At 40.3% G+C, this 24,396-nt stretch overlaps 1 protein-coding gene across 2 annotated transcripts in view; it reads right to left on the reverse strand.

Annotated features, from left to right (window-relative positions):
• Txl (Thioredoxin-like) overlaps window positions 1–24,396 on the reverse strand; it is a 105,195-nt gene that overhangs the window by 46,990 nt on the left and 33,809 nt on the right. The window contains exons 2-3 of one of the 2 annotated variants that reach the window (XM_070085950.1): window positions 22,118–22,259; window positions 3,066–3,222 (exon numbers count right to left, since the gene is read on the reverse strand). In XM_070085950.1, coding sequence (XP_069942051.1) covers window positions 3,066–3,182 — 117 coding nt within the window. In that variant the 5' untranslated portion in view covers window positions 3,183–3,222; window positions 22,118–22,259. The remainder of the gene's footprint in view (window positions 1–3,065; window positions 3,223–22,117; window positions 22,260–24,396) is intronic. The other variant, XM_053773424.2, reaches the window with a different exon arrangement.

Below are 24,396 nucleotides of genomic sequence, written 5' to 3' on the forward strand. Positions count from 1 at the left end.
TCCCAGTGTGTTCAAGAAATCCTCGATTGGTTCTATGACGTGTTTGGCCCCAGTGTGAAAAAATACCTCCTGGAAAATAAATTCCCACTCCAGTGCCTCCTGTTAATGGACAATGCTCCTGCTCATCCTCAAGACTTGGAAGAGCGAACTGTGGAGGAGTTTAGTTTTATCACAGTCAAGTTTTTGCCTCCTAACACCACTCCTCTCCTCCAGCCCATAGACCAGCATGTCATTTCAAACTTCAAAAAACTGTACACCAAAGCAGTGTTTCATAAGTGCTTTGAAGTGACCTCAGACACTCAACTGACCCTAAGAAAGTTCTGGAGAGATCACTCCAGTATCCTCAGTTGCATAAACCTTATAGGTAAGGCTTGGGAGGGAGTGACTTCCAGGACTTTGAACTCTGCTTGGAGAAAACTGGCCAGAATGTGTACAAGAGAGGGATTTTGAAGGGGTTGGGGCTAACCCTGAGGAGCCTATGCCAGTTGTGAAATTTATTGTGGCATTGGGTAAGTCCATGGGGTTGGAGGTTAATGGCGAGGATGTGGAATAGTTGGTGGAAGACAACGAAGAGCTAACCACTACAGAGCTGCAAGAGCTTGAGGTGTAACAGCAACAGACCACAGCTCAGGAATTTCCTTCAGAGGAGGAGGAAGAGAGATGGAGGAAGTTGCCTTCGTCAAAGATTAAGGACATTTGTACAGTGTGGACAAAGGTGCAAGCATTTATGGATGAACATTACCCTGACACAGCTGTTGCAGGCTGTATTGGCAACATGCACAATGACAATATTGTGTCCCATTTTAGGGAAATCTTAGAGAGATGCCAGAAACAGAGCTCTCTGGACACATTTTTGGTGTGACAGGGGTCCAGTGACTAAGCTGGTCCTAGTGGCATTAAAAAACAAAGAAGGGAGGTAACCCCAGAAAAGGACTTGTTACCTAAAGTCTTTATGGAAGGGGATTCCCCTTCCAAACAATTGTAAACTCCTCCATCCTCTGCCCTCCTCTCATCTCATCACTCAATAAGTCCTCAATAAAGGTAAATGTCATTTCAGTATTGTTTATTCTGCATGTCTCATTGTCTTCTGTGTAGGGAAATGTATATTTCATGTAAAAAAAATGATTTTACCTGGAGGTTACCTGGAGGTTATTCCGGGGATCAACGCCCCCGCGGCCCGTTTAATACTTTTGGGTGTCTGGAACGGATTAATTGGATTTCCATTATTTCTTACGGGGAAAATTAATTCGGTGAAAGACAAGCTCTCTGGAATGGATTAATGTCGTTACCCGAGGGTCCACTGTATATTTTTAAATATTTTATCCAAGCTAAATTATTTCATGTGCTTTAATCTTTCCCAATGTAATTTTCATGCATCAAATAAAAATTCATTAGCACTTCTTCAGCCACAATGGAACATCGTTCAAGTTCTTTGATTAATTCACCAGACAACTCAATTAGCTTGTCAATAGACAGCGACTGGTTATCTACCTAGCCATAGCTAACTGTTAGAAAAATATGCTAAGAATCACACAAAAGCAAGGGATCACCACCAGCAACTGCAGTGTAAACAACATAGTGAACATGCAGTACATACACTATCTGTAGCTGCCTAATTAACCAACTTCACAATAGAGTCTCTAATTTTGCCTGGATTAAATGAGGTACCAGACAATCCATTACTGGCAAATCCATGTTGTACCTGTATGCAACTTTCCTTTCAAATCATTCCTGTCTCACTATCATTCCTCGATGCCAAAAAAGAGCTCTTGATCCAAGGAATTCAACCTATCCTACCTTCTCTTGGATCAAACTCATTTCCCCAGGTGCTGAATGACCCCCAATGGTTTTGGTACTTCCTCATGAATGTAGTAATACCCCACAAAATTGCATGTGGCACAAGGGCAATTCACACCTTAAAGTGTAGCCTGACCAAAACACACCCACCCAGTTGACCCTTTTACTTTGCAGCAGCAGCTCACATGCTCTGCTTTTGAAAAAAACATAAAACAATAGTTTGTTAATGAGGTAAATGTGTATTCTTTATTAACTTAAGTACAGTTTCCAAATCTGAAGTCACAACTCACCCAGCATGTAGGGATATTTAAATAAATTTAATTTTTTCAGGTATTACTTATTAAAAATTCAATCACATTGCACAAGTGATAGTCTACAATACTCAAAATATGAAAAATTCATTTCCAATTTTTTTGGTAACAAAGTCCTTATGTGCCAATTTAATTACAATTTGATATTAAAATTATCATGTACAAATTTACTCAAACACTAACTTTAACTAAGAATCAAATTTGCTGTTGTCCAGTGTAAAGGAGGCAACTCCTGAGTTAGTCAAACATGATTCAGCACTATTAACTTCCAAAATCTCTTAACTTTCACATTTTTCATTTACCAATGGCTTTAAAACATTTTTCTCAAAGAGCACATGAAACTGTAGCACCAATTATCTCATGAAAGTGAGTACACACTAAAGAAGAAGCTTCTACAAGGAAGCTGCCCTCCTCTTGCATATTCATTTTTATGATCTCAATCACACGCTGAAACCGCTTAATAAAAAAATCCAATTCCAATATGTACTATCCATTCATAAAAGTAATCACCACTTTTTTTTCATTCTTTACTGAATATCCCCTTACAGGTTCGGCACTTTCAAGAAATAAAATAGACAATACAATTCATCGATGTGATAAAAATCCACTAACTTAAAACTCCCTGAAAGTAGTCAGCCACTTAATTAACCTTCTCTCTATATTAATGTCTACTCACCTTTTTCACTAATCTATCATATTCCAGTCCTTCTCCTCCTCATATCTGCTCTATTTTTTTATGGCCTTTTCCCCCCTCCCCCACACAAAAAATAAACAGATGAACACTGAGGGGTCAAATATTGTATATAACTATTCAAATACAAACATGTATAGTATCTGTACAAGAAAAGCAAGGAATTAAGAAAATATACAATAACTCTTGAACCTCGCATGGAATAAAGAATTAATAAAATTCCAACATACTCTGGAACAGCATAAATGAGCATGAAAAATACAGACCTTATTTCTATAGAAGATAAATGTTGGAGTAGCTGAGACTCCTTGTGATGCAGCTGCAGATGTGCATTGGTTCACATCAATCTTCAGAAACACTGCTGTTGGAAACTTGTTTGCCATTTCTTCAAACAAGGGTGCTATGCGTTGACATGGCCCACATCTGCAGGAAAACACTACTACAGTATTTACCTCCGAACCTCAAATAAACCCTAGATATAATGAACTAACAGGGAAAAGTGCGTAGCCATTAATGCAACTGTGGTGGACAGAAATGTATTTTGCTGTGATGGTAAATTATTATTGCATTCATAATGGAAATGCTAAATCTATAAGGGTCGTACAGCACTTGGGGGAATGACAGGCATTCAGACTGATTCAAGGAATTGGAGCACAGGTCCAAATACCTATATCAAAACCCTTCACCAGGGTCAAGGAACCTCTCTTGATGGGCCACAATAGTAAAGATAAAAGACAATTTCGTAACTGATGGAGTTTGTTCGTTGATTATTCTAGCAGATTTCGTTCCATTTTTCTCTAGTTATAAAGGCGTCTATTATAAAAAGGGTTTACTCTAAAAGGGTTACATATTGCCCAGAAAATACATTGCACAATGTTGCAATACCGCACATTTTTTTGTATTTTTGTACACCTTACACATAATAAAAAATTCTGCCTTCATACTAGCAATTTGTAAAAAAGGCTTTTTTTTTTTTTTTTTTTTTACACACATTGGCCATTTCCCACCGAGGCAGACTATTACCCTAATTTAATTATATGGATTTGTCTACATTTTTTTTTTATTAAACATAAAAAACAAGAATAAAAAGGGACAATATCTTGACTCCAGAAGAAGGCCATGCAGACCAAATAACTGACATTAGTACAAATCCCATAGATTTAAAAAAAGAAATGGACAACATGCCCACTCACTCAACACCTGGACCAGAATCATAGAATGTTCTATTTATAAAGAAGTGTAAAGTACCATTAGCACGAGCACTCAGCATTCTTTGGAGAAAGAGCTTAGATCTACGTGAAATATCAGAGGCAGTAAAGAGTGCAGATATAGCTCCTTTGCATAAGGGAGAAAGTAAAGCACTAGCTAATAATTACAGACCAGTAGCCCTAACGTCTCACATCATAAAAATATTCGAAAGAGTGATGAGACGGCAGATTACAAATTTCATGGACTAGCACAACCAGCATAACCCGAACCAGCATGGTTTTAGAGCAGGACGATCATGCTTGTCACAGCTGCTGAACCATTATGACAGAATTACAGAGGCATAGGAAGATTACCAAAACACAGATGTGATTTACACAGATTTTGTGAACATAAGAAAGAAGGAACACTGCAACAGGCCTACTGACCTATGTGGAGCAGGTTCATATCCCCCCCCCCTCCTCAGATTAGCCCAATGACCCACCCAGTCTGGTTACCTCCACTCAAGGAAGGAGCACGACACCAGACTCAGAAGCACAAGCTAGTCACGTCCAACTCACACCCACTCATGTATTTATCTAACCTATTTTTAAAACTACACAATGTTTTAGCCTCAATAACTACTCAGGAGTTTGTTCCACTCATCCACAACTATTACCAAACCAGTGCTATCCTTCCTGAATCTGAATTTTTCTAACTTGAAACCATTGCTGCGAGTCCTGTCTTGCCTGGAAATTTTCAGCAAGCTATTTACATCCCCTTTATTTATTCCTGTTTTCCATTTATACACCTCGATCATATCTCCCCTAATTCTACGCCTTTCGAGAGTGCACATTCAGGGCCCTCAGTCTATCCTCATAGGGAAGATTTATGATACATGGGATCATCTTTGTCATCCTCCTCTGTACCTTTTCCAGAGCATTTATATTCATTCTGTAATACGGTGACCAGAACTGAGCAGCATAGTCTAAATGAGGCCTAACCAAGGATATAGAGAGTTGAAGAACAACCTGAGGACTTCTATTATTTATACTTCTAGATATGAAGCCAAGAATTCTGTTAGCTTTATTGCAAACACTAATGCACTATTGTCTTGGTTTTAGATTACTGCTAACCAGAACTCCTAAATCCTTTTTGCAATCAGTAGTACAGTGGACCCCCGCATACCGGATGCCTTGCATAACGGACAATCCGCATACCGGACGCTTTCATCGCTAAAATTTTGCCTCGCATACCGCCCAAAAACCCGCTCAGCGCCCTTCGTCCGAGACGCGTCCAATGTGCGGCCTGAGCCACGCTCACATGTTCCGCCGGTGGCATTGTTTACCAGCCAGCCTCCGCGGTAACATCCAAGCATACAATCGGAACATTTCGTATTATTACAGTGTTTTTGGTGATTTTTTTCTGGAAAATAAGTGACCATGGGCCCCAAGAAAGCTTCTAGTGCCAACCCTACAGCAATAAGGGTGAGAATTACTATGGAGATGAAGAAAAAGATCATTGATAAGTATGAAAGTGGAGTGCGTGTCTCCGAGCTGGCCAGGTTGTATAATAAACCCCAATCAACCATCGCTACTATTGGTGGTACAGCTGCTGCTGCTGCTGCTGTACCACCGTCAGCTGCTGCTGCACTGTCAGCTGCTGCTGCTGTACCACCGTCAGCTGCTCCTGCTGCTGTAGTACCGTCAGCTGCTGCTGCTGTAGCATCGTCTGCTGCTGCTGTAGCATCATCTGCTGCTGCTGTAGCATCGTCTGCTGCTGCTGTAGCATCGTCTGCTGCTGCTGTAGCATCGTCTGTTGCTGCTGTAGCATCGTCTGTTGCAGCTGTACCACCGTCAGCTGCTGCTGCTGCTGTAGCATCGTCTGCTGCTGCTGTAACATCGTCAGTTGCTGCTGTAGCATCGTCTGCTGCTGCTGTAGCATCGTCTGCTGCTGCTGTACCACCGTCAGCTGCTGCTGCTGCTGCTGTAGCACCGTTGTTGGTGTGGCTTATTGAGAATACCAAGAAACAATTAACTCCAGAGGATTTGCCACCCAGGATAGCCCAAAAAAGTCAGTGTCATCGAAGACTGTCTAACTTATTTCCATTGGGGTCCTTAATCTTGTCTCCCAGGATGCAACCCACACCAGTCGACTAACACCCAGGTGAACAGGGAAAATGCCTGGAACTAGTGCTCATATTGGTGAATTTAGAGCCAGCAAAGGTTGGTTTGAGAGATTTAAGAATCGTAGTGACATACACAGTGTGATAAGACCTGTTCTGGACGAAAATACCAAACAGGACCTACAGTACTCAGGAGGAAAAGGCACTCCCAGGACACAGTGTCTCATCAGTCATTGCTGCATCTTCAATAAAGGTGTCATTTATTCTTCATTTAGTAGAGTAGTACATGCACAATATATATTGTGCATGTACTACTCTACTATTGTGCATGTATCCTTCTCTTTGTGTGTAGGAAAATGTATATTTCATGTGGTAAAATTTTTTTTTTCATACTTTTGGGTGTCTTGCACTGATTAATTTGATTTCCATTATTTCTTATGGGGAAAATTCATTCGCATACCGAACATTTCGCATAACAGCCAGCCCTCTTGCACGGATTAAGGTCGCTATGCGGGGGTCCACTGTATTAAGATCTACATTATATAGTTTATATGTCGCATGGTTATTTTCTTGTCCAACATTTAGAACTTTGCATCTGCCTATATTAAACTGCATCTGCCACTTCTCCGACCATTGCATCAAACTATTCAAATCATCCTGGAATGCTCTAGTGTCCTCATTAGAATGAATTGGAAGGCCTATTATTTGCTTATGTCGCTATTTATTCCCTCATCTATGTCGTTTATGTAAATTGTGAACAACGGGCCCAACACTGACCCCTGAGGAACACTGCTTGTGACATGCCCCCATTCTGATTTCTCCCCATTTATGCAAACTCTCTGCTGCCTATCTTGCAGCCATGCCTCTACCCAGGAAAAAATTTCTCCTCCTATTCCGTGTGCCTTAAGTTTCCTCAATAGCCTCTGGTGTGGAACTCTATCGAAAGCCTTACTGAAGTCCATATACAGGAAGGCCCCACTTATACGGCGGGTTAGGTTCCAGGCTACCGCCGTAAAGCGGAAATCGCCGTAAAGTGGAACACCCTTTTTTTCCACTTATAAATGCATACAAACACTAGATAACAAGTTTACACTAACATATATTAAGTTAGCAATAGAACCAGGCATCAAAAAACAATAAAAAGGTACAATACACACATAGTGCACTCATTACTTACCTTAAAATATTTATAGTCTTAATCTAGGGTGAGACAAGTAGTATTTATTGTAAGAAATCAAGTGTGGTATGTATTGTAATAGCCTCACCAGGCCACCCCACCCACACATACTATTCTATGATATTTAAGCATCCCAGAGCGATAAAATGTATATACAGTTCACTCATTACTTACCTTAAAATATTTGTAGTCTTAATGTAGGGTCAGGAGTAAGTAAATGAGATAAAACGAATAAATGAGAGAGAGAAAGAATGAATACATGAGAGGGGGCAGGCGCAGTTATGTAAACAAACCAGGGGAAGGTAAGTTTTGTAAACAAACGAAGTGTACACGTCTGGTTTGTGTACAAGTTACATTGTGTACAGGTTGTCTCTACATTGATACGGTAGAATTAATAAAGAAGAACACTCCCATTCTCATGTAACATCATTTTGAGAAGAAATGAAGCTCTGAGTGAAGGCAATGGAAATAAGTCACACTGACTTTTTTGGGTTATCCTAGGTTCTCTACACGTATGTTGTTATGTATGATAATCTATGTAACTGTATTTGTGTATACCTGAATAAACTTACTTACATACATACGAAAGGAATAATTTTCTACAGTTACCCCCAGTAACACATTTACTCTTATGTTAGATTAGAGAAAATGTTATTCTTGGCGTCACTTGTACAAGTTATGTGGCTCCCACATCTTATATTTATGTTTATTTATTCTATTGTGGGGTGTATTTATCATCTTTTTATGTTATGTATCGTGTTTATTATATAATTTTGAAAAAAATATCATGGATGGATTAATGAAAATGTGTATATTACCGTAATATACGACATTTAATGAGACTCGGTATTGTTATTATCACCACTTGTGCAAGTCGTCTGCTACGACATCTCACATTTGTTTATTTATTCTACTGTGGGGTGTATTTATCTTATTTATATGTTATGCATCGTGTTTATTATATGATTTTGAAAAAAATATCATGGATGGATTAATGAAAATGTGTATATTACCGTAATATACGACATTTAATGAGACTCAGTATTGTTATTATCACCACTTGTGCAAGTCGTCTGCTACGACATCTCACATTTGTTTATTTATTCTACTGTGGGGTGTATTTATCTTATTTATATGTTATGCATCGTGTTTATTATATAATTTTGAAAAAAATATCATGGATGGATTAATGAAAATGTGTATATTAACGTAATATACGACATTTAAATGACTCGATGTATGTAAGTTTATTTAGGTACAGGTATACATAAGTATAATTATCAGAGTATATATAAAATATGAAATAACTTTTAAAAACATTTGAAATTTTGGAGTTTCCAGACAAAATGGAGAGACTTAGTGCTTACTGAGCTCATGGAGAATGTAAACAAACAGGGTGGGGCACGGTGACCGTATTAGAAAGTCAGGTGGGGGGAGCCGTATAGTGAGTTTTGGTCATAATTTGAAATGTCCGTATTAGCGGAACGCCGTAAAGTGAAACGCCGTAAAGCGGGGCCTTCCTGTACACAATATCATATTCATTACCATGATCTACCTCCTCAAACACCTTAGTGAAAAAAGTTAGTAAATTCGTAAGACAGGAACGCCCCTTTGTAAAACCGTGTTGAGTTTCATTAATCAATCTGTGCCTATCAAGATGGCTACGAATTGCTTCGGCAATTATTGATTCCATAAATTTTCCCACTATGGAGGTAAGGCTTATTGGTCTATAGTTTGAAGCCAAGGACCTGTCACCTGCCTTGTAAATAGGTATTACATTTGCCATTTTCCACTTACCAGGCACTATGCCAGTTTGTAGTGATATGTTAAAAAGATTAGCCAAAGGTATGCTAAGTTCCTCTTTACATTCCTTTAACACCCTTGCAAACAGTTCATCAGGATCTGAGGATTTGTTAGGTTTTAGTTTCTCTATTTGTCTGAGGACCATGTCACTAGTTACTGCAATCGTGCATAGTTTATTATCGTCCTGTTCTACATAATCTATTATTTCAGGAATATCGCTAGTATTTTCCTGGGTGAAAACTGAGAGGAATTTCATACATATCCTTATCACTGTCAGTGATCTGACCAGAGTTACTCTTAAGTGGGCCAATCTTGTCCCTAATCTTACTTCTGTATACCTGAAAGAACCCTTTTGGGTTAGTCTTTGAATCCCTTGCGACCTTAGCCTCATAATCCCTTTTTGCTTTTCTTATTCCTTTCTTTATTTCTCTCTTTAATTGAATATATTAATTTCTTAACTGCCCATCCCCTCTTTTGAAACGCCTATATATGCCTCTCTTTTGACCAATGAGATGTTTTAATCTATTGTTCATCCATTTGGGCTCATTTTTGTTAGATTTAATTTCCCTACTCTGAACAAAAGTTGTCTGGGCAGCTAGAACTCTGCTCTGAAAAATGTCATATTGGCAACCAAGATCAACTACCTGACCAATAGTCAGGACATCCCAATTTAGCCCACCCAGGTAATTTTTCAGTCCCATGAAGTCGGCCAAGCGAAAATCTGGGACGGAGATTTGATTGAAGTTATCTGGGTAATTCCAAGATACAGTGAACCCCTGCCTTACGATGGAATCGCGTTACGTTAAATACGCCATACGATACATTATAACACAAAAATTTTGCCTCGCCTCACGCGATTCGTGTGGGATGCGTCCCACACATCGCCTCAGCTGCCCTGTGCGTGCCAGTGTTTACAAGCCAGCCAGTGCGGTCGCATCTACACATACATTTGGTACATTTCATATTATCACAGTGTTTTTAGTGGTTGTACCTGTAAAATAAGTCACCATGGGCCCCAAGAAAGCTTCTAGTGCCAACCCTGCAGGAAAAAGGGTGAAAATTACCATGGAAATGAAGAAAGAGATAATTGCTAAGTAATAAGTGGAGTGCGTGTCTCAGAGCTGGCCAGGTTGTATACCAAACCCCAATCAACCATCGCTACTATCATGGCCAACAAAACGGCAATCAAGGAAGCTGTTCCTGCAAAAGGTGCAAGTTTGTTTTCGAAACAGAGATCGCAAGTGATAGAAGATGTTGAGAGACTGTTATTGGTGTGGATAAATAAAAAACAAAAAGCAGGAGATAGCATCTCTCAAGCAATCATATGTGAAAAGGCTAGGAGGTTGCATGACGATTTAATTAGAGAAATGCCTGCAACTAGTGGTGATGTGAGTGAATTTAAGGCCAACAAAGGTTGGTTTGAGAGATGTAAGAATCGTAGTGGCATACATAGTGTGATAAGGCATGGTGAGACTGCCAGTTTGGACGAAAAAGCGGCTGAAAAATATGTGAAGGAATTCAAGGATTACATAGACAGTGAAGAATTGAAACCTGAACAAGTGTTTAATGGCGACAAAACAGGCCTGTTTTGGAAGAAAATGCCAAGCAGGACCTACATTACTCAGGAGGAAAAGGCACTCCTAGGACATAAGCCTATGAAAGACAGGCTTACTCTTCTGATGTGTGCTAATGCTAGTGGTGATTGCAAATTGAAGCCTTTATTGGTGTATCACTCAAACTCCCAGAGCGTTCAGACAAAACAATGTCATCAAGGCTAATCTGTGTGTGATGTGGAGGGCAAACAGTAAGGCATGGGTCACTAGGGACCTTTTCTATGACTGGTTACACCATGCATTTGCCCTCACTGTGAAAAATTACCTAATGGAAAAGAAATTAGACAATGCTCCTGGTTATCCTTCAGAATTGGCAGAGCGACTTTCTAGGGACATGAGCTTCATTAAGGTAAAGTTTTTGCCTCCTGATCCCACTCCTCTCCTGCAGCCCATGGACCAGCAGGTCATTTCAAACTTCAAAAAAACTCTACACAAAAGCTATGTTTCGAAAGTGCTTTGAAGTGACCTCAGACACTCGATTGACTAAGAGAGTTTTGGAAGGATCACTTTAGCATTCTCAATTGTGTAAACCTTATAGGTAAGGCTTGGGAGGGAGCGACTAAGAGGACTCTGAACTCTGCTTGGAAGAAACTGAGGCCACAATGAGTAGAAGAAAGGGATATTGAAGGGTTTGGGGCTAACCCTGAGAAGCCTATGCCAGTTGTGGAATCCATTGTGGCATTGGGGAAGTCCTTGGAGTTGGAGGTTAGTGGGGAGGATGTGGAAGAGGTCAATGAAGAACTAGCCACTGAAGAGCTGCAAGATCATCTTCAACAGCAAGAGGCCAGACCTGAGGAAACTGCTTCAGAGGAGGGGCGAGAGAAATTGAGGAAGTTGCCTACCTCAAAGATTAAGGAAATGTGTGCAAAGTGGGTTGAACTGCAAACCATTGCAGATGAAAATCACCCTGACACAGCTACTGCAAGCCGTGCTGGTGACTATTACAATGACAACGTTATGGCCCATTTTAGGAACAGAGGTCCAGTGACTCTCAAGCTGGTCCTAGTGGCATTAAAAGAAGAAGGGAAGTAACCCTGGAAAAGGGCTTGATACCTCAAGTCCTAATGGAAGGGGATTCCCCTTCTAAACAATAACAACTTCCACACTCCCCTCCTCCCATCCCATCATTTCCAGATCTTCAATAAAGGTAAGTGTCATGTATTGTATTCTTAGTGCGTGTTTTCTTAAGTTTGTGTATTAAAATTAATATTTCATGTGGTAATTTTTTTTTTCCATACTTTGTGGTGTCTTGCACGGATTAATTTGATTTCCATTATTTCTTATGGGGAAAATTAATTCGCCATACGATAATTTCGTCTTACGATGAGCTCTCATGAACGGATTAATATCGTAAGGTGGTGGTCCACTGTATATCGAAACTAAGTGATTTGTGATCACTTTCCCCAAGCTCATCATTAACCTCAAGATTATTAATTAGTGAATCTTTGTTGGCAAGAACCAAGTCAAGCAGATTGTTTCTAGTTTCTTCTGTCACAACCTGTTCTAAAAAGCAATCCTGAACCGCATCAAGAAAGTCACTAGACTCAAGATTTCCTGTCATACTGTTCCAATCAATTTGTCTAAAGTTAAAATCTCCCATTATCACAACATTTTCATATCTAGATGCCTTATGAATTTCGTCCCATAACAGCTTACTGCACTCCCTATCAAGGTTTGGGGGCCTATAAATCACACCCAAAATTAATTTGTTCCGACCCTCGAGAAACTGTAGCCAAACAGATTCTGTGTTCAATGTTTCTAATCTTATGTCATATTTAAGACAACAATTTAAATTTTCTCTGACATACATCGCCACACCACCACCCTTCCTGTTGACCCTATCAGTGTGGAATAGTTTATAACCCTGTATGTTGCATTCAGAAGGCATTTCTCTATCTTTCAGGTTGAACTAGGTCTCTGTTATACCAATAACTATATTACCTACACTTGCAAGTAATTTTAGCTCATCTATCTTATTTCTTAGACTCCTATTTGTTATTGTTATATGTTATATGTTATTGCACTGTAATAACTATATTCCTTTGTACTTCACTGTATTATGGTAAACCTTAAGGGAGCTAGTAACTTGTTGCCCTCTACTATCTCTCTTTGTTTGTTGATTAATTGATTTGCCATTACTAGCAACTTTATTTTGAATATTGTCTTTTAAACATATCCCTGAGGTATCCCGGTAATAACTGTTGTTTTTAACCCTAATGCTGCAGCCTGACTGTTTCCCACAAACACCCATACCTCTATAATCTATCAGTTTAAATTCCTAGACAAGTCATCAATTACCCTCTCAATCGAATTGGCTAATGCAACCACTCCATCCCCAGAGATGAACCCCATCCCTTGCATACACATCACATTTGCCAAAGAATAGGTCCCAGTTATCAATGAATGGGATTGCAAGTTCCTTGCAGTACCTGTCTAGCCAGCAATTTATACCAATTGCCCTAGACATTCATTCATTGCCCACTCCCTTTCTAGGCAAGATGCTACATATGACTGGGATCCCTCCCTTAGACCTAACTACTACTATGGCTGACCTGTACTTATCCAGCAGCTCCTCTCTCCTGCCCTTCCCAATGTCATTACCCCCAGCACTAAGAAAGATAATGGGCTTGTTCCCATTACCTGCCATAATATTATCCAACCTGCTGACTGTCACCAACACCAGCTCCAGGAAGGCATACTCTCTGTCTGACCTTTCTGTCTCTGTTACAAAATGCACAATCCATATATCTTACCTGAGAATCGCCTACTATTAAAATATTACCTTGATTAGCAGGGGAATCAGTGGTACCTTCAACCTCACTAACCACTGAAGTACACTCGTCTTGGAGAACAGATAATCGATTTCCTACCTTCACATCTTCTCTATGAACTCTTATCTTCCTTCTTCCAGAACTGTGAACCACTTGCCACTTAAAGCGGCTGCCACCATCACTGCTGGTGACCATTTTCTCCTTACCAACTAAATCCTTCTCACACTCACTCCCAAACTCATCTATGTGAAGCTTCAGCCTCCTAATTTCCTCCTGAAGAAGTAGAATCTCCTTCTTCAACACTTGAACCTGAATTTCTAAAACACTACAACAAGAAATGGTGCTTGGTAACAGCCCACGCTAACTCCCAAGAGCTTAGGCAGGTATGACCACACGTGACCACTAGTCTCGTTCTCTCTCTCTCTTAGTCTCGTTCTCTCTCTCATGGTCTCGTTCTTGTTCTCTCATTCTCGTTCGCTCTCTCTCGTATTCTCGTTCGCTCTCTCTCGTATTCTCGTTCGCTCTCTCTCGTATTCTCGTTCGCTCTCTCTCGTATTCTCGTTCGCTCTCTCTCGTATTCTCGTTCGCTCTCTCTCGTATTCTCGTTCGCTCTCTCTCGTATTCTCGTTCGCTCTCTCTCGTATTCTCGTTCGCTCTCTCTCGTATTCTCGTTCGCTCTCTCTCGTATTCTCGTTCGCTCTCTCTCGTATTCTCGTTCGCTCTCTCTCGTATTCTCGTTCGCTCTCTCTCGTATTCTCGTTCGCTCTCTCTCGTATTCTCGTTCGCTCTCTCTCGTATTCTCGTTCGCTCTCTCTCGTATTCTCGTTCGCTCTCTCTCGTATTCTCGTTCGCTCTCTCTCGTATTCTCGTTCGCTCTCTCTCGTATTCTCGTTCGCTCTCTCTCGTATTCTCGTTCGCTCTCTCTCGTATTCTCGTTCGCTCTCTCTCGTATTCTCGTTCGCTCTCTCTCGTATTCTCGTTCGCTCTCTCTCGTATTCTCGTTCGCTCTCTCTCGTATTCTCGTTCGCTCTCTCTCGTATTCTCGTTCGCTCTCTCTCGTATTCTCGTTCGCTCTCTCTCGTATTCTCGTTCGCTCTCTCTCGTATTCTCGTTCGCTCTCTCTCGTATTCTCGTTCGCTCTCTCTCGTATTCTCGTTCGCTCTCTCTCGTATTCTCGTTCGCTCTCTCTCGTATTCTCGTTCGCTCTCTCTCGTATTCTCGTTCGCTCTCTCTCGTATTCTCGTTCGCTCTCTCTCGTATTCTCGTTCGCTCTCTCTCGTATTCTCGTTCGCTCTCTCTCGTATTCTCGTTCGCTCTCTCTCGTATTCTCGTTCGCTCTCTCTCGTATTCTCGTTCGCTCTCTCTCGTATTCTCGTTCGCTCTCTCTCGTATTCTCGTTCGCTCTCTCTCGTATTCTCGTTCGCTCTCTCTCGTATTCTCGTTCGCTCTCTCGTATTCTCGTTCGCTCTCTCTCGTATTCTCGTTCGCTCTCTCTCGTATTCTCGTTCGCTCTCTCTCGTATTCTCGTTCGCTCTCTTTCATTCTCGTTCGCTCTCTTTCATTCTCGTCTGCTCTCTTTCATTCTCGTCTGCTCTCTTTCATTCTCGTCTGCTCTCTTTCATTCTCGTCCGCTCTCTTTCATTCTCGTCCGCTCTCTTTCATTCTCGTCCGCTCTCTTTCATTCTCGTCCGCTCTTTCATTCTCGTCTGCTCTCTTTCATTCTCGTTCACTCTCTTTCATTCTCGTCCGCTCTCTTTCATCCTCGTTCACTCTCGTTTATTCATTTTTATCTCATTTACTTGCCTCTCACCCAACATTATGACTACAAATATTTTTAGGTCAGTAACGAGTACATGTATACTGTATACGCATTTTATTGCTCTGGGACGCTTTAAATGTTGTTGTATACTATTACATGTGGGTGGGATGGCCAGGAAGTCTACCATACCTACCACACCTGACTTCTTGCAATAAATACTACTCACCTCTCACCCTACATTAACCCTTTGACTGTTTACGCCGAAAAATATACGTCTTATGAGCCAATGTTTCTGACGTATTTATACGCACAAATTCTAGCGGCTTCAAATCAAGCGGGAAAGGCCTGGTAGGCCTACATGAGAGAGAATGGGTCTCAGTGGTCAGTGTGCACCCTGTGAAAAAAATCTGGGACCCAGCAGTGCATTGTGGGAACGCCATCTTGTTAGTCCATTTTCACCATGCCTCTCGGTAAGAAGTTCCTCACTCCTCGGCGGATTGGAGGTCTTTTGTTCCCAAGTGATAGCTCTAACAGAGATGAAAATGTCAGTGACAGTGAATTCCAGGGTTTTGAAGTGAGTGTTACCGGAAAAAGTGCCCAGGATAACGTAATTAGTGATGAAAACCCAGATGACCCACAACCTTCCACCTCTGGTGCTGGGCTGGCTTGTTCACGTTCACGTTCGCCTGTACCAGGACGAAAGAGGAAACTATTTGGTCATGTACAACACCCAGATGTTAGCAGTGAATGTGATAGTGACAGTGATTTCAAGGTCATTGAAAGCAGTTCTAGTGACAGTGAGGGTGAATATTCCCCAGAGAAGCGGCAGTATGTACGATGTAGCATGCGGTCTGGTAGTGTTTCATATGTTGTTCCAAGGGTAAGGGGAAACTCTGGGAGCACATCCCGTGGCCCTACACCACGACCTGATAGTGAAGATGACGATATTGTTACGATGGGTATGAATGATGTGAGTGAGGGAGCAGGCAGTGGTGGTGATAGTGAGGGTGGCACGGCCCATGTGGCACCATCAGCGGGCCATGCTACTACCCACGCTGCTGACTCTGCACAACAACCAGCCTCACCCGACCCCACACTCCCACAACCTGCACAACCACAACCACGGGACAATATCCAGAACCCACCAGCAGACCGCATCTGGGATTGGCAGGAGACGAGTTTGTTCCCAGTCCCCATGACTTTGATGAAACACAAAGTGGAATAAAGCCATCATGTCCACTTGGGAACAATGCTAGTGAACTGGACTGCTTTGAGTTATTCTTTGATGAACCCCTGATGGACATCATTGTCAAGGAAACAAACACATACTATGATTACACCATGGCAAATACAATTCTCTCACCAAAATCACGGCTACACAAGTGGAAGGAGACAACTGTGGCAGAGATGTACCTGTTTTTTGCCACAATAATGCTTATGCCACATGTGTATAAGCACACTGTCACCACATACTGGGCAACAGAATGCCTGATTTCAACTCCTGGATTTAGTGACATTATAGGTGTCAATCGTTTCCTGATACTGTTACGTATGTTACACTTTTCAGACAAAACCAGGCGTGACAGAACCGACAGGTTATATAAGATCAGAAATGTGTTTATGTACCTGAAACAAAAGTGCTGCATGTATTTTTATCCCTTCAGGAAGCTTGTTATTGATGAGTCCTTGATTTTATTCAAAGGAAGACTCATTCAAGCAATATATACCAAGCAAGAGGAAATGCTTTGGTATAAAGCTATTTGTACTGTGTGATTGCAGAAGTGGTCTTGTTTTAGATATTATTGTGTACACTGGCAGTAATACTTTGAGAGATACCATGAAGTTATTGGGTATCTCTGGTGATGTGGTTTGAACAATGATGGAACCATATCTTGGTAAGGGGCATATGTTATTTACTGATAACTGGTACACAAGCCCCTTACTCAGTGATTTCTTGCGAGTGAACTTGACAGACGTGTGTGGCACAGTGAGTGGTAATCGTAAACATATGCCAAGGTTCGACGCTGGCACTCGCAGAGGTGAGGTGCAAGCCTTTGCTGCCAATGACATCATGGCATTTCGGTGACATGACAAACGTGATGTCACATTGTTGACATCAGTTCACTGAAATGAAATGGCACACAGTGGCAGGCACAACAGACACACCAATGAACCCATTCTAAAGCCTGCAGCTGTCATGGACTACAACCTCAATATACGCTTAGTGGACAAACATGACATGCAGATTGGGTTTGCAGACTGTGTACGCAAGAGTTACAAGTGGTATATAAAACTTTTTTTCCATCTTGTTGATACAGTGGACCCTCGACCAGCGATGGCATCGATTAACGATAAATCTGTCTAGCGATACATTTTATCGCAAAAATTTTGCCTCGATTAGCGCTAAAAAACTCGACCAACACTATTCGTTCTGTCTGAGACTCGTCCACTTCAGGCCAGTGTTTACAAGCCAGCCAGCCACCGCGGTCGCTTCCAAGCATACAATCGGAAATCGGAACATTTCATATTATCACAGCCTTTTTAGTGATTGCACCTGCAAAATAAGTCACCATGGGCCCCAAGAAAGCTTCTAGTGCCAACCCTACAGTAAAAAGGGTGAGAATTACTATGGATATGAAGAAAGAGATCATTGCTAAGTATGAAAGTGGAGTGCGTGTCTCAGAGCTGGCCAGGCTGTACACAAAACCCCAATCAACCATCGCTACTATTGTGGCCAAGAAAACGGCAATCAAGGAAGCTGTTCTTGCCAAAGGTGCAACTATGTTTTCGAAACTGAGATCGAAGTGATAGAAGATGTTGAGAGACTGTTATTGGTATGGATAAACGAAAAACAGATAGCAGGAGATAGCATCTCTCAAGCGATCATATGTGAAAAGGCTAGGAAGTTGCATGACGATTTAATTAGAAAAAATGCCAGCAACTAGTGGTGATGTGAGTGAATTTAAGGCCAGCAAAGATTGGTTTGAGAGATTTAAGAATCGTAGTGGCATACATAGTGTGATAAGGCATGGTGAGGCTGCCAGTTTGGACCAAAAAGCAGCTGAAAAATATGTGCAGGAATTCAAGGAGTACATAGACAGTGAAGGACTGAAACCTGAACAAGTGTTTAATGGTGACACTGACAATGTTGTGAAACACTTTAGGAATGTCATAAAGGAACGGGAGGTACAGGCCTCTATGGGCAGATATGTTGTGCGACAGAGGTCCAGTGACTCTCAAGCTGGTCCTAGTGGCATTAAAAGAAGAAGGGAAGTAACCCCGAAAAAGGACTTGCCACCTCAAGTCCTAATGGAAGGGGATTCCCCTTCTAAACACTAAGACCATCAACACACTCCCCTCTTCCCATCCCATCAATCATCACCAGATTTTCAATAAAGGTAAGTGTCATGTAACTGTGCATGTCTTCTTCAGTTTCTGTGTATTAAAATTAATATTTCATGTGTTAAAAATTTTTTTTTTTCAATACTTGTGGGTGTCTTGCACAGAGTAATTTGATTTCCATTATTTCTTATGGGGAAAATTAACTTGACTAACGATTATTCTGACTAACGATGAGCTCTCAGGAACGGATTAATAGCGTTAGTTGAGGGTCCACTGTATCTCTATGCTAAATGCTTATAACATATACAAGTTGAAGACCAACAAAACACCAAAATATGGTGAACTTTGTTTGTGAGTAATCAGACAAATAATCGCAAAGTACCAAGGAGCAACACCTGCAATAGACCAGCGCCCACGAAATTACCAACATACGTCATCTCGTTTCAGGCCTGGTGATCACTACCCCATACAACTGCCTCCTACTACTGCCAAGAAAAATGCTCAGAAGAGGTGTTATGTACACATACCACAAAATGCCCATAAACACGCAGAGACACTCGTTTTATGTGTGAGAAGTGTCAAGTGCCACTCTGCATATACCCATGTTTCAAAGAGTTCCACAAACTGCAGCAGTTCTAGGAACGTATTCAGTGACTGTACATATGTATATATATTATGGAACAATAGTAATAAACATTGTTTTGTATTGTTTGTTTGTGTAAACAAAGTGTATACACAAACTAATAGTGATAAAGTTTGTTCTGTTATTGTGTTGTAAACAATGAGTGTATATTTGAACAATGCACCTTACATTGGTCTCACAGGCCACATAAGTTACTTGGAAAAGAAAAATATTGAAAAATGCAAGAAACCTTTGAATTAGAGTAAATAAAAGAATACCGGGTGGGCGGCAGTCGCCGCTGTTGCCGTACGCACATCACTTTCTGCAAACTTTGCGGCTCTATATCTCGGTAAGTACTGATGGCAAAATTTTTTTTTAGGCTTAAAACACTCAGAAAAATAATCTTAACATTTTCATAAGAAAAAATAATTTTTTTTTCGAATATTTAGCGACATAGAATGACAGTTTCAGAAAGGGGCCTGCGACAGTCAAAGGGTTAAGACTACAATTATTTTGAGGTAAGTAATGAGTGTACTGTGTGTATTTTACTTTTTTATTGTTTTTTAATGCCTAGTTCTATTGCTAACTTAACCATTTCAGGGCTGAGAGGCCCTCTTCTAAACTCATTCTCAGGGTCAAAAATTTTTCGGAAAAAAAAAAATTTGTTTTTTCTTATGAAAAGACGGAGAATCTTTTCCTGATCATAATGACACCAAAAGTATGAAATTTGATGGAAAACTCACGGAATTATGCTCTTGCGAAGTTGGCAGTCTCGACAATGTTTACGCATCGGCGATCACGCCCACTTTGAGCCCAATTTCAGTCAATTCCAGTGTACTAGTTGACAAAAGTCATGACTATTTCACTAGAACTCCATTTTTTCTATCAAATGAGTACAAGAAACCTCCCATTTACTAATTTCAACTATCCAATAAAGTGGTCAGAAATTAGCAATTTTGCCAATTTCACACAAATTTCAAAAGATGCCAGTTTTCAAATAGGGTCCAGAATAAACAAGACAGACATTCCTGGCACTAAAACAACATTTCCTTTGTTCATTAGCTACGTCCCCAGGCCCCTCTTACATTTCTTTTGCTTTCCACTAATGCAGACTACTGCATTAGTGTAGAAATGGTATAAATAATATCAGCGCACTTGTGAAAGAATATTAGACTCACCAGTTGACGTGTATCGGACGTGTGGCATGATTTGTTTACTTTTGAACTTTGGCAAAAATCAAACATTTCTGCTACTTTGAGCTCAAGGTACTTTTTATTGTAAAACCTAACAAAATCATCTCAATTTCTGTAATGTCTTCCATTCTTTAAAATGAGACCAGGAAAACTAGAATACAACCATAAATACCATACGAAAATACAGTGCAAAATCGCTGTTTTAAACCAAAAACACGGTCAAAGTTTTTTTTTTCTCATTACACATTGTGTGCTGCAGGATTTTTTTTATACTGTGCACACTGACCACATAGACCCATTCTTTCATATGTAGGCCTACCAGCTTTCTCTCGCTAGACTTGAAGGCGCTAGAATTTAGGCGTACTAGTATGTCAATAACCCTGGTGCGTAAGCCATACTAGTACGTCAGAAACCCTGAAAGGGTTAATATGTTAGTGTAAACTTGTTATCTGGCATTTATATGCATTTATAAGTGGTAAAAAATAGTGTTCTGCTTTCCAGCGGTAACCTGGAACCTAACATGCAACATAAGTGGGGCCCTACTCTATATCCTACAATATTATTTATTTACTATATGGTATGTCTAATGAAGGGAAGAGTAAAAATTTTCTAAGAAGCAGTACATATGTAATAAAGTAACCAAATATCCCTCCCCATAATGGAAAATGGTTAATGCTTCTAAGTCATTAACTTTAACAATGCATCATATTACAATGAATGAACTTCACTGAAGGTTATTTTAATTAAAAAAACAAAAACTATAGTAAACAGAATATAATTTTAGCAGGTATAGAATTATTCATGGAAGATCATCTACTGAAAATGTATGCAGCCTAGTCAGGTGGTTACACTCATGGCTCTCACTGGAAAGGCTGAAGAATGAATTCACAGATGAATCTAGTTACGTAACTAGAATATTTTTTTTTAGTTTATACTAGTACAGTGGAACCTCAAAAATCGAACTGCTCCAAACACAACCAATTATGTAAGTGTATTTTTGTAAGTGCTTTTATAAGTGTATTTTTGAGGGTCTGAAATGGACTAATCTAATTTACATTATTCCTGATGGGAATAAATTCATTCGGTAAAGGCACTCGAACAGCCTTCTGGACTGAAGAAAGTTCGATATTTGAGGTTCCACTGTATATGGTATATAAAAATAACAAAAATAAGTTGGACAGGCCAGAAAACAGCAATAATGTCACTAGTAACACTGGTACTGATCATCATTATAACACAAATGTGCTCCATAATAATACTGTGCCACAAGACAGCAAACAGGAAATTCACAAGTAACCTACAATTCGGAAGGGTGACTAGATGTTTTTTTAGTCCATTTTGGACCAATATTAATAAAGGAGCAAAACATTATTTAAAGTTTCCTCTCCAAGCTGTGGGTTAGTTGTGAATGTTCCAGCGATGGTATTATTTTGTATTCTACAGAATATAAGAGCTAATATTATTTTTAAGACCTTTAAACGTGAAAAAAAATTAAAATAAGGGCCGAAAAAATTGTAAGTGCACATACAACCATTATCTATGAGCAGTTTCACTCTTTTTCTTCTCTTGCAGCCAAAGCTTCCCAGGTGATCACTGCTTGCAGCTCGTAACCCAGCACAAAACAGTTATAATTTTATACTCCAGGTAGCATGCATTTCTCATGCCTTTACCTGGACACAAATAAGCATGCTACAAACTTTTAGACAGCTCAAAATTCAAGAGTCTCACCTAGTCTAATCCCATTCATCATACGTTAATTCCCTTTTTTTATTCCATTAAGGTGCAAATTTATTTAGAAAATTGGGCGTTTCAAAGTTCTGCCCACCTTATTGACGTCCAGTCAAAATGTGTATAGAAAATGTCTCCTCACCTGAAATTGAAATAAAACATAAGAACTGTGTAATGCCTCTGCTCAAAACAGTTTCATCTAAAAACTATTTTTTTTTTTGTTTATAAAACATTTTATAATGTGGTAGAGGCCCGTCATCATAAATCCGGCATCATTAGGACCTGTAGTGTGCCGGGTTAATGAGTTTGCCAGATTACAGAGTGGTTAGGTTAGAATACACTTAATAAAATTAACCAACTTGACTTACACAAGAAAGTTCATTGAACATCAACAAAAATTGAACATTTCCGCTTTGAGCTCAATTTCAAGGTACTTTTTATGATGAAACCAATTAAAATCATATCTATTTCTGTAATACAGTGGGCCCTCGGCTAACGATATTAATCCGTTCCTGAGAGCTCATTGTTAGATGAAATTATCGTTAGCCGAATTAATTTTCCCCATAAGAAATAATGGAAATCCAATTAATCCGTTCCAGACAGCCAAAAGTATTAATTTTTTTTTTTTCATTTTTTTCTTTTTTTTTCATTTTTTTCATGAAATATACATTTCCCTACAAAGAAAACAATGAGACAAGCACAATAACTACATAAATAAATGTTAAAATGACACTTACCTTTATTGAAGAGTACTGATGAGTGATGAGACACTGTTTTTCTTGAACACACTGAGATTTTCAGAGTGATACATGAGTAAAGGCTTCACTTTGCAATCCCCACTAGCATTACAACAAAACAAGAAAGTCAGCCTGTCTTTCATAGGCTTGTGTCCTAGGAGTGCTTTTTCCTTCTGAGTAATGTAGGTCCTGTTTGGCATTTTCTTCCAGAACAGGCCTATTTCGTCACAATTGAACACTTGTTCTGTTTGGAATTTTTCAGCTTCGCCATGCCTTATCACACTGTGTATGTCACTATGATTCTTAAATTTCTCAAACCAACCTTTGCTGTCCTTAAATTCACCAATATGAGCACTAGTTCCAGGCATTTTTTTCCTGTTCACCTGGGTGTTAGTCGACTGGTGAGGGTCGCATCCTGGGGGACAAGATTAGGGACCCCAATGGAAATAAATTAGACGGTCCTCGATGAATCGCTGACTTTCTTGGGTTATCCTGGGTGACTAACCCTCTGGGGTCAATTGTTTCTCGGTAATTGTTTCTCGTTAAGCCACACCAACAACAGTCTCTCCACATCTTCGAGTAGTACAGCTGACAGTGGTAGAGCAGCAGCTGACTGTGGTACGATAGTATTTCAATAGTACTTCTCACCCTTTTTACCACAGAGTTGGCACTAGAGCCTTTCTTTGGGCCCATGGTGGCTTATTTAGCAGTTACAAGCACTATACACAATGGAATAATACAAAATGTATCGAATGTATGCATGAAACCGGCCACCCTGGCTTGTAAACAATGACAGCAGGGCAGCTGAGGCGCTCAGGCTGGACGGACAGGTTTAGGACGAATCATGTTGGGCGAGCTTTTTATCTTTACCCAGGCCAAAATTTTTATGCTCAAACACTTCGTAAGGCGGATTTAACACTATGCGATGCGTTCATTTGCTGAGGGTCCACTGTATATCTTCCATTCTATCAAATGAGACCAAAAAAATGAGAATACAACCATAAAAACCATACAAAAATACAGTGGACCCCCGGTTTGCGATATTAACCCTTCCAGGGTCCATCTCGTAGATCTACGGCTTCACGTTAAGTGTCCAAACCGTAGATCTACGCCAAAATTCTAGCGCCGTCAAATTTAGCGTGAAAGCGCTCATAGGCCTACATGTGAGAGAACGGGTCTGCGTGGTGGGTGTGCACCATAAACAAAATCTAGGCGCCCACATAGCATTGTGGGAACGCCGGCTCAGTTACCCTTGTTCACCATGCCTCATCGCAAGTCAGCTCTCACTCCACGGAAAATTGGGACTCTCCTCTTCCTATCTGATAGTTCTGACACTGATGGAAGTGGAAATGAAGACAAATTCTTTGGCTTTGATCAGTTAGTGACCGAAAGGAATGACCAGGATATCGATAATAGTGCAGAAAACCCTGACGATCCTCAACCTTCTACCTCTGGTGTGGGCACTCCTCAGTCACGGTCAGTTGTACCTCAACGCAAGAGAAAACAATTATTTTAGCGTGGCCAGGCCTCTGACTTCAGTAA

The sequence above is a fragment of the Cherax quadricarinatus genome, chromosome 17 (assembly GCF_038502225.1).
Source record: "Cherax quadricarinatus isolate ZL_2023a chromosome 17, ASM3850222v1, whole genome shotgun sequence".
NCBI lineage: Eukaryota > Metazoa > Arthropoda > Malacostraca > Decapoda > Parastacidae > Cherax > Cherax quadricarinatus.